The following is an 11,897-nucleotide window of genomic DNA, read 5'->3' as shown; positions in this document are numbered from 1 at the left end:
TTCTTTAACCATGAGTTATATGTGAAGAGGACTTAGAAGGAGTTGCTGTGAACTGTAATATCACCACTTCCTCTTATTTTGCAAAAAAGCCTTTCCATACGTAATGAAACATCTTTCCTTCCCTCTGTGTGACAGTAAGAAACAAGACAAGGTAAATCCTCTTAATTGTCAATTGTAAATAATCTTTGATAGCTGAACAAATAGTATCGTGTGAAACAGGACACACAGAGGTGTTCTCAGGAAGACTAATTTCACAGTGTTGAATCCTTAAGCATCATTTGTGGATACTTTCTGAGCAGATGAGCATCGTGAAAAAAATTTTTTAAATGCCCCCATGACGTCCTTGTTTCTGAGGCTGTAGATGAGAGGATTGAGCATGGGTGTGATGATGGTATAGAAGGCTGACACCACCTTGTCCTGTTCAGGGGTGTGGAATGACTGGGGCAGCACGTAAGTGTAGAAGGCAGCCCCATAGAAAATGCTGACTACAGTCAAGTGGGAAGAACAAGTGGTAAAGGCCTTTTTTCGGCCTTCAGCAGATTGCATGCGGTGGACCGTTAACAAGATGAGAGAGTAGGAAGTTGAGATCATACACATGGGGATGAGCAACATGAGTACACAGCAGATGTACATCAGGGTTTCATACAAGGATGAGTCAGCACAAGCCAATCTGAGAACTGCAGGGATCTCACAGAAGAAGTGGTTGATACTGTGGGAGCCACAGTAGGGGACATTCATTGTAATAGGGGTGAGCAGAAAGCCATCCAGTGACCCACCAAACCAGGCACCAGAAGCCAGGAGAAGACACACCCTGCGGTTCATCAGGACTGGGTACCTAAGAGGGTTACAGACAGCCACATAGCGGTCATAGGCCATGAGGCCCAAGAGGAAGAACTCTGAGCCAATCATGGTCAAGTAGAGGAAGATCTGGATGCCACAGGCCACAAAGGAAATGGTCTTCTCTTTAGAAACCATGTCAACCAGCAGCTTTGGGACAGTGGTACAAATGAAAAGGGTGTCCATGATGGACAGCTGGCTGAGCAGAAAGTACATGGGAGTGTGGAGGCGGGTGTCCATCTGAATCAAGACTATCATGACCAAATTTGCAGTTACAGCCACCATGAGAATAGCAAAAATAACAGCAAAGATAATCCCTGTAGCTTTACTGTTCACCAGAAGCCCCAGGAGGATAAAGTCAGAGGATGTAGTTCCGTTCTTCATTGACATTGCCTATGGCAGCTCCAGGGGAGCAGGAAGCCACGAAGACCAAGAGGGAAAGGGAGAGAAAACACTTTCTGTATAGGAGAAACACAATTGACATGACCGTCAGAGGGTGCTAGTCAGGATGAAATTTTCCAAGGCAGAATGCTGAAGAAAAACAAACAGACCAAGGGACACATCAGAATTCAGTAACTATAGATCTATTTCTCTTTGTTGGAGAACAATCCTTTTTATATTGTGTGTATGTTCATGCTGTAATGTTTGGGTTACACTAGATGCATAGTAAAGTTGATTTTTACTACTCCTCAGTAAAGTTTTAATTATATCTGTTCTATTCATTCTGCACTTCTTGCCTCTGGAAAGCTGTCCAACCCATAGTTGGGCTAAATAAATATTGGTTGGAGAACAGGGTGATGGATGCACTGAACATCTGAATAGGAGAAAAATGAATCCTTAAGAAGTGAAGGTTGTAAAGAGCAAAACACCTTCTGTGTGTCTTCTCTCAATACCTCACTTCTGACACTCTGGTCACCGAATGTGTATGGGTTTCTTCCCCATACCAAGCAAACTCTAGGTCTTCAGGCTACAGCTGAGTGTCTTACAATTTAATTGAATTCTGACAATATCTACCTGGGCATACCCTAATACCCCACAGGTTAAGAGTTCAGTCCCACACAACTGGAATACATTTCCGAAGCAAATTACAAGTACAGGTTTTCACCTGTGCTGCTGAACCACTGGCTATAAATCAGATGTTCCTATGACCCGCTTCCTGGGTTCAATCAATATTTTAGTGTTTCATAGAACTCGAGGAAAGTTTTTCCTTCTAGATTGAGTAGTATGTAACTCAGGAACTACCAGGTGGAAGATATGCATGGCGTAAATATGTTGGAAGGGGTGTGGAAATTTTTGTCCTCTCTGGGTGGGCCACCCTCCTAGCTCCTCCACATGTACACCAAACTAGCGCTCTGCACTCTTTTCTTTGGACTTTTATGGGGATTTGTTATTTAGGCATGACTGATTAAATCATTGGCCATTCATGATTAATTAGACCTCTAACTTCTCTCCTCTCCTAGGAGATCTGGGATGTGGAATGTAAAATTTCCTAGCCTCTAATCATATGGTTAGTTCCCTGGCAAACATCTCCCATTGCTAGAGGCTTTCCATAAGTGAGCTCATTAACATAAACTCAGTTGTGGTTGGAAGCAGCTTATTATGAATAAGAAAGACACCTGCATAGCTCTTCTTTTATTTATGAATGGTTTTAGGAGCTCTGAGCCAGGAATGGGGACAAAGACCAAATATATATAGTTCTTGCCATGAATCACAGTATCACACAGGGTTAAGACATTTGTTGGGGCCTCAGGAATAAAATGCTCTGGTTGTCATATTTCACCTGGGTTATTCCAGTAGCTTTCCCACCATCTCCCTGTTCTCTCTCGTATGCTTTTAGTCTGATCTCAGTAGAGCAAAGTGATCTTGAGAAACCTACATCAGACCAGATATCTCTCTGCTGAAAATTCTGCTATGGCACTTCATATCCTACTTCAAAGCCCATCATGTTGTGACCTTTTCACCCTCTGAAATTGTCTCATGCCCCCTCCAGTGTGTTTACCCTGGTGCTGCAGCTCCCCTGGCCTCCTTGCTGATCCTTGTCCCCATTCTGGGGGAGTCCCTAGGCCGGGCCCTTTGCCTCTGCTGTACCTAGGCCTGAGTCTCCTCCTCCTCACATCTGTGTGGTTGTCCTTCATGTCTTTCAGGGCTTTGTTCAAAACCCATCTTTCAGAGGGGACTGTTCTGGTAAGACGTGATGACTTTTATCTTTTCACTTTCCTTAATACTATCTGACATGTATACACATTCTATTTTGTTTTTGCTTCCTGCCATAAACAGTAAGCTCAATATGAGCAAGGATGTTTGCTTATTTTGTTTCATGTGTGCTTCCAGAATATAAAAGAATGTCTGGCACATGGTAAATAGTTTTTGAATATTTAAATGAATGATTATTAAACATGTACAGTCTAGAAAAATGGAATTGTTTTTTCTTGTGCTTGTTTAAATGATGCATTTCTAGTAGAATTCCTTTAAAATACACAAGGGTATTTTCCATAAAACGTGCAAAAGGGAAATAAAATACTTTAAGTGCCAGGTCCTTGTGTTTATCTTCAGTCCAAAATGAAAGTGCCATAAAACAGGATCTACCTACATTTTCTGGTAAGAAACTTACTTCTCAGAAATAGAAACACATCACACATCTCTAAGATCAAGCACCAATAAAAATTTAACATCTTAATCATCTATATTTTGTATATAAATTTTAGACAATTACTCTGTGACTTAAAATCAACATACTGTCTTAGATTGACGTCAGTATAATTTACAGCAAAAGAGGGACTCACCATTTTTTCTCTCTTCTGAATCTGTACTTGTTGTGACAGCTCTTTATTCACTATGTCCCAATTATTGTTTAAAAGGTGACTGTAGCTTCAGATGTTCTTATCAATGCAGAGATTGCATTGTGGATGTTAATAATAGAGTTCAAACTCTTCCTATGATGTGCTGGTAATAAGAAAATCATTGTGCGTTAGTTTTCTTAGCATCGTTTCCATCTGTATCTTATTATCAGAAAAATTGAGTCTTAAAAACTGCTAAAATTAATTTGGTATTCTGTTACATTTGATAAACCTATAATAGATTTAACTTTGTATTAAAATCAATTTTGCCAAGTAGAATAATGTTCTTATTCCTAGTTAAAGATCCCTATGTTGTAATCTCCAGACTATGAATATACTCCCTTATTTGGCAAAAGAGACCTTGCAGATGTGACTAAGCTGGGAAAAGTGAGTCGGAGAGATTATTCTGGAATGCACTGCTAGGCATGATGTAAGTACAAGGGGGGCAGTAGTCAGAGGAGGACATGTGACATTATGAACAGAGGTCCAAGTGATTCAAATGCTGGCTTTGAAGATGAAGATGAGGCAAGAAATTAAGTGGTCTCTAGAACCTGAAAAAGGCTGGGAAATGAATTCCGTCCTAAAGTCTTCAGAACGATTGTAGCACTCCTGACACCTTGATTTTAGGCCAGTGTGACCAATTTCAGACTGGTGACCTCCAGAATTATAGGATAAAAAGTTTCTATCATTATAAGCCACTGAGTTTGTGTCAATTATATACAGCAGCCACAGGAAACTAATACACTAATAAATAATTTTATCAGTTTTTAAACATAAGCAAATTTGAGGCATGTTGCTAATAATAAATTAGCACCACTCATACAGTCCTTACTGTGTGCCAGGCATCTTTTCACATGCTCCCGTGTTTTGATGTAGTCACTCTTCACAGCACCTCTATGGAGTCAATCACTTTAATTATCACCATCTTAAATTTGCAGAAACTGAGGCATGGAGAAGCAAGTGGCAGAGCTAGGTCCTGGTTCAAGGACTAGGATTTTGTTTTCTATACTTCCTACCACTATACTCAAGTGACCCCTAAATGCACATCTTTTTAAGCGTCAGTTAAGTTTACAACCAGCTAAGGCAAATCAAATGAATATAGGCTGCAGGCGATAATCACATTCCAGAAAAATTTAAATTTCTGGTCAAAAGTTGTCAACAAAGTTACAAAGTAACAAAATGAAGTTATTTCAAAAAATCCAAAATGCTATCTAACATCTGGGCAATCACTAGTCATCACATATCTGCATGCCTGGCTTCCTACTGAGGTCTGCAAACACACACACGCACACAAGCCTTCATCAAATATACCCCAGGAAAGATTCTTTGAACACCACACTCAAAAGTTATACTGCTGAACATCCACTGCTGAGGCAACTTCTTATCTGCAAGGAGAAACGATAACGCCCCATCCAATAGTCCTGCTTCCAGTATTTCACCAGTATAACCAACATTGTATATGCAGCCCTGTAAAGATGACACCATATCTCCTTTTGAGGGTCCAGGTTTGAAGGAAATCCTCTGTAATGTGTGTCAGGGGGAAGTGTCAGAGGTTACTCAGGAATAAATGACCTCTGAGGTCAAGACTGTTACTCAAAGTTAAGTGAAGAATAAACAACAAAAACATTTCAAAATACTGCATCAAGTTCAGATCCCAATTTCAATCCTTGCAGAAGAAACTGAAGTGTTACTTAAGCAATGCAGTTAATTATTTCCACATCTAAAACCATGAGGTAAATTGTCAAGTTTTTTAAAACATAATTTCCCTTCTCTACTATATTTTCCTAGATACAGATGCTTCCTAATGGGGAGGAAAGATAACTTTTTAAAACAGTATTTTTAAAAAAGTCAAAGTAAAATGTTAACTCTGTGATCAGACCCCAATATGCTTATGGTTGTGTCTAACTTTGTTATTGAAACACAGCATGTCACTCTCTTTAGCCGAAACCTCCCTACAATGGAAAGTACTGTGAGAGTCGCCCCACTGTGTATCCAGGTCCCTAGTTACCTGGGAGCTGACATTTTCAACGTGATTATTCCCTACTTGAGGCAGACCAGAGTCAGTTATTAAACTCAATATCACTGGAAAATTAAAGGTGTTTTCAGCCTCTTTTTCCAACCAGATGGTCCCCTCTGGATCTTGCTGAGTGAACCCATCAAAAACTTCTCCCACCACATCGTCCCCTGAATATGTATGAACCACTGCACACTCAGTGCCATATTTCTCTAACTCACTTGCTTTGTGGGGCTATGGAATGTAATGAAACCTGAAGCTGTTGCTCTGACAGCACCCAGCTAGGTTCTGATGCCCGAATATAAAAGTTCGGAACTTAAGTTTAATTTGCTCTGACTGTTCCTTACAGTACAAGCACAAGATAGCTTCTTCAACAGGCTACATCCTGGGGAGCATCGGTTACTTTCTCTTCTGCTGTACAAGCCACATAATGTAGAACTGCGGTTTGAGCCACCAATATTGTTAGCTTGACCCTCTAGTTGAGAGCTGGGTTGTGTCAACACTGAGTATTGAGAGATGGCTCTCATAAACCGTGGGTGGAAATGGCAGTAGATATTATTTTTGCTTGAGAGCATGCAAAGCCAATATCAAGACCTGAAAAATAATGTGTATAAAACTTCCACTGTTAGGGAATTTTATATGTGACTCTACAGATAAGTGGGCAACTTTGTAAATATTCATCTTTGTATTGTTTATGGTAGTAAGAAAGCAGAGGCAATGTAAACATCTGCTATTAGACGTACTATGCAATTTAGGTTTTAATATTGGAATTAATAACAGAATTTCAAGTAGCCATTGGGATATGAGGTGGATCTATAGTCATTATCATGGAATGACAGTTTCATTGAATTCTTAAATAAAAAATGTAGCATATTTACAATATACATTGTACATAGATGTATTATATATTATATTAATAAATATTATATATTATTTGATAAGGAGATATACATGTCTAAATAGCATGTATGTGATAAAGAGATATATATATGTGTATGTATGTATAGTTTAATGTATATGCATAAGTGTATGGACATATATGTGTATGTATGTGCATATATTTGTAATTATGAAGTAAATCAAAGTTTTCGCTCCTGGTGGACTTTCAAGTGGCACCAATTTTTTCTTGGCTATATATTCTGTCTTCCTACAATTATAGATTATATGTGGAAAATAATTTACTTTTAAATCAAAGAATAAGTCTCCTATTCAAAACTTGGGCAATAAATACATGTAATTTTTCACATTTTAGTCTTTAAATACTTGGAAGATGACTGAGCTGGTATAAATTTACATCAGAATCCTGCCCACATCTTCACCTTTATCCTAAGACATAATTCACCTGATTTCTGCCAAATATTAAACCTCCATACCACAAGATGTCAGCTGAAATACGTGCTTCTTTTCTTAAAATATTCACTTTAGTTGCTGTAAGTTAAATTTTGAGGGATTCACTGACACGTAAACATCCAAAAGAGTCAGAAAATATGAATTTTTAAACACACAACATATCAGTAAAGTAAAATAATTATTTAGAGAATAGAAGAGAAATACATATAAAAGAATGCCCAGGGGCCGGCCCAGTGGCACAGCGGTTCAGTGCACATGTTCTGCTCCAGCGGCCTGGGGTTCACTGATTTGGATCCCAAGTGTGGACATGGCACAGCTTCACAAGCCATGCTGTGGTAGGAATCCCACATATAAAGCAGAGGAAGATGGGCACGGATGTTAGCTCAGGGCCTGTCTTCCTCAGCAAAAAGAGGAGGATTGGCAGCAGATGTTAGCTCAGCGCTAATCTTCCTCAAAAAAAAAAAAAAAAAAGAATGCCCAGAAATAGTTGAGACTTACCCATTGGTGTAAACAACTCCAGTTTCCTAAAGGAAATTTCCCAGTTTTTTACAATCACTTCAAACTCTGAGTTGCCTCTTTCCCCTTCGCTCCTCTCACAGTTTAACGTCATTTGTACTGAGAATCTGTACCTCAATGGGTTGAGTGGAAATCCAGGGTGTGCCACTTATTTGCCATGTGATGCTGAGCAAGTCACTGGTCAAGCTTATCTTTGGCTCAAAGGGCATCATAGCAGCCCCTGTCCTCAGGGTTATTGTGAGGATTCTGTGTACTGTCCTCATAATAGTACCTGGCATTTAATAGTATCACAGTTCGGGCTATAAGTTTTAGGATCTCCTCTCACTAAATAACTCTCCACTTTGGTAATTGTAGAAAGAGAACAAGGTCCAGAGAGAGAAAATTATGTTAGTTTCTGAATTTGAAGATGGTTATTACATATAAGCTTATTTTCATCACTTTAATTCCCTTAGCCTAATGTTTCATATATATAAACCAAACATTATAGCAAAAATGATTATAAAATTTATAATACTTTAGACTATAAATCCAAGATTATAAAAGCATTTATTCTCAATAAAAAAAAGTAGAATTGGACCAGTTATCTGTTTTGAGACTGAAACCATTTAATACTTGCACAACACGTGTTGTAATCTTCTTCTTAACAATAGTCAAAGATTTTTACAATCTTTCCAATTAAAAATAACCATTATTTTCAGGAAGTCCCAACTTTGGTCCAATTTATACAATCTTTCTCTTATGGAAGAAATTTTCCCACAGTTTATCCAAGAAGGCAGGGAAGAAGCTGTGTTAGTTGCAGCTTCATCATTTCTGCGGAAACTGAGGTCCAGAAACACGTATTTAACTATGTTCAAATATGCTTCTTAATTTCATAATTTTAAGTTTATTGATTATTCATTAAAATTACTGCTCATGCAGTTGAACAATGGAAACTCAGGAAAAAGAGCAGTTTTGATAATGCCAACTGAAATATGTAATCCTAAACCTTGTTCTAACATCTAAGTTTTCAGTCATAATGGAAGGAAGCATCTTTCTGTTTTCATAATTGAGCAAATGCCTACTTGTTGCATTTTCCTCCTGTTTTCTCAAAAGGATAATGGATATCTGTGATATATCCAGTAAAAATCCATAATCTTTCTTTTCAGCAGCCACAATTTTAAAACACTTAAATAGAAATGACATCAGAATTGGTGAATTTGGAAAGAAATAAAGTATGATTCTTTTGCTTACAACTGCACCCTTGGCATGTAACACTGTGTGAGCTTGTAAAATACACCTAACTTTCTTTTTTGAGGAAGATTCTCCCTGGGCTAACATCCGCAGCCACTTCTCCAATTTTTGCTGAGGAAGACTGGCCCTGAGCGAACATCTGTGCCCATCTTCCTGTACTTTGTAAGCGGGACACCTGCCAAAGCTTGGCATGACAACCAGTACATAGGTCCACACCTGGGATCCAAACCAGAGAACCCCGGGCCACCAAAGCGGAACGTGCAAACTTACCCAATGCAACACCCAGTGGGCCTCAATACACCTAATTCTTTTAACTTCAGTTTCCATTACAACTCTTCAAACGTGGGATTCCAAGGAAATAGGAAAAAAAGAATTACAAATATATTAAAATGTGTATTTTTGAGTACTAATGCTTCTAAAATGGAATGACATTCATTCATTCACTTAGCTAATTTTTTTGACCACATATTCTCTATTAGGGAAGTTGTTGGTGCTTGAGATACATCAGGGAACAAAATGTAGACCCACATCCTTGCTTATCTGATGACTAAAATTTAATACAATAGAATGAGCTTAAAAATATAATCAAAGAAAATAAAATAAAGCAATATCAGGTAACCACGAGTTGATGCTACAGGTATGTATTTATCACCTTTATATTCTTATCTAATTGTGAAAAACAAGGTGATATAGCAAAACAGAATCCTCAAACATTTTGTTGAAATTTAAGTCCCTAGGATTTTGAAAGAAGCACTCACTGGGATGTTTGGTAAATATTTGGCCAGGTCTTGGCAGGCATGCTGGTTTAAAAAGATGTAGACTCAACACAATCCCAAGTGAAAACAATATCAAAAATGCTTTTCATTTCAGTTCATTATATTTTATGTTAACCTTTTGTTTTAAATAATCTTTCAATGTCATAAAATTATCTATCATTACAACTATTCTGCCACATGAAAATCACTTATTTAAAGAGTCAGTATCTGAAGTTTCAAACATTTTGTTTTCACATTGTTATCGGACCCATTGGCATGACTTCACTTTGCCCAGAGTAAGTAGCCTAACTTGGCAGAGATGTATTGACACTTTCTAGGCAAAAGAGGTCTGTATTCTCTTTTCTACACTAAATAATCATCTAAATATTTTCAGTTTCTCCCATATTCTTTTATGTCTGAAATCTTCCTGGTATACAATAAAGCATGTAATAAATTTTTTAATAAGTAGGATTTATAGTACCCATTATTGCAATTTTATATTATATAAATATACATTTTAATATATTGCGTAAATGAAATAAACATGTAAAAGCAAGCGTTCAGTTAATTTTATGCCCATATGCCTCACCTGTAGAAAGACCCCAGTGAGGTCTAACTGTCACTCAACATATATCAGGTCCTTGGTAAACCAGCCTAGCTGGCAACTGACAGAAAACGACCATGGATTTTATTAACATATTACTCTCAGAGGAATATTTTTCCATGGGTCATTATTAGGATTAACTAAGCCGGCACCTGCACATTGTGCCACATGCTTCTCTCCTTTGGAAATTATCTGTCAATTAACGGCAATGTTTGGCACAAAAACACAAGACCAGAAGTCAGAAGACACGTCCCGAGGCTCTCATATGCCTAGTGATTGGAAAAGGCAGTAATTTCCTCTGAATATAAGTTCCCCATCTCATATGGCTCTAATCTCTTCTCTAAATACTCGGTAGGACTTTGTGAAGATTAGAATCCAAACCAGATAATATATTTCATTATGTCTTGGAGTGTAGAGATGTTTCCCTTTCATCTTTTATACACAATCTACAACAATACCCATCATGTACAAGTATATAATTGGTATTTTTTAATTAACTTAAAATTATTATAATTTATAATTTTCTTTCCATGTTAGTATATCACATTTTTTACGAAGAGTAATATCTAGTGACCACAGATTATCTTGTATAGAAATTTGTTAGGATTACTGGGGGAAAATCCCGGGTTATCCCTTTAAGGTAAGACTAGACTTATGAGTGAAGGGAGAGGGTACTCACCCTTTGTATGAAGTCATCATTTTTTTAAAAAAATTAAATTGTATTAAAGTAGAGCATTCAACAGAAAAGTGCAAAAATTAGAAGTAGTAAAAGTCAATACACCCATGTAGCCACAACTGAGGTGGGGAAATAGCCTCAGAAAAGTTTCAGTATATCTTTAGAGAAAAAATAAAATTCTGAGATTGGACTCAATAAAGTGGCAAGGCAGTAAAGACTAGAGGAAGTGACTAGTTCTTCAAATGTCAACACACCAAATCAGATATTGAAGAACATAAAGAATCATGGAAGGACTGCAGTATAAAGCAACATAATAGTTTTTCAGTAATCAATCTCAAAGAAATGGAGGTCTGTGATTTACCCAATAAATAGTTCAAAACAGTTGCTGTGGAGAAACTTAGTGAGGCAAGGGAGACAAAGAAAGACAATTCGTTAAGATCAGTAAAAGCAATACATGAGCAAAATGAGAAGTTCTTCAAAGAGATAGAAATCATAAAAGGAACCAAACAGAACTCTGGACCTGAATAATACAATAAATGAAATTTAAAAATCCAACAGAGAACATCAACAGCAGACTTTATCAAACAAGCGGAAAAATTTATGCATCAATGAAAGATCATTTAAAATCATCGAGTCAGAGTAGAACAAAGAATAAAATAATGAGAAAGAATGAGAAAATCTTACGATAATTATGAGAAACCATTGAAAGAAAACACTCCCTGCAGTTGAGAATCCCAGAAGGAAGAGAGAGGGGCAGGAAGCTTAATCCAAGTTCATTGAGCTCATAATATTCCAAGCTATTATTTAATAATTTAAATATCAAGTTATTTTTTAACATCATAAAACTGTTAAAATCAAAGACAAAGCATAAATTTTAAAAGCTGCAAGAGAAAAAAGAATCCGGACATAAGAGGAACCCTCATAAGGCTATCAGCAGATACTTCAGCAGGAAATTCACAGGTCAGAAACAGTGGCTTAATATGTTCAAAGTGCTGGAAAAAACCTGACAGCCAAGAATACTTTACTCAGCAAAGATATCCTCCAAAAATGGAGCGATAGACTTCCCAAGACAAAAAAC

The 11,897-nt window shown here is 37.4% G+C and overlaps 1 protein-coding gene across 1 annotated transcript; it reads right to left on the bottom strand.

Annotated features, from left to right (window-relative positions):
- Window positions 1-267: 267 nt before the first annotated feature.
- On the bottom strand, window positions 268-1,227 carry LOC106847284 (olfactory receptor 2T11). Its single transcript, XM_014866490.1, has one exon. The coding sequence runs from the start codon at window positions 1,225-1,227 to the stop codon at window positions 268-270; it is 960 nt and encodes a 319-aa protein (XP_014721976.1).
- Between the last annotated feature and the right edge of the window lie 10,670 nt (window positions 1,228-11,897).

The sequence above is a fragment of the Equus asinus genome, chromosome 10 (genome assembly GCF_041296235.1).
Source record: "Equus asinus isolate D_3611 breed Donkey chromosome 10, EquAss-T2T_v2, whole genome shotgun sequence".
Classification (NCBI taxonomy): Eukaryota; Metazoa; Chordata; class Mammalia; order Perissodactyla; family Equidae; genus Equus; species Equus asinus.
The sequence above is the reverse complement of the archived record's forward strand: the minus strand, read 5'-3'. Positions and strand labels throughout refer to the sequence as shown.

What these genes read in the sequence shown, in the direction of transcription:
- LOC106847284 (XM_014866490.1), bottom strand. Translation starts at nt 1,227, where the DNA reads ATGTCAATGAAGAACGGAACTACATCCTCTGACTTTATCCTCCTGGGG.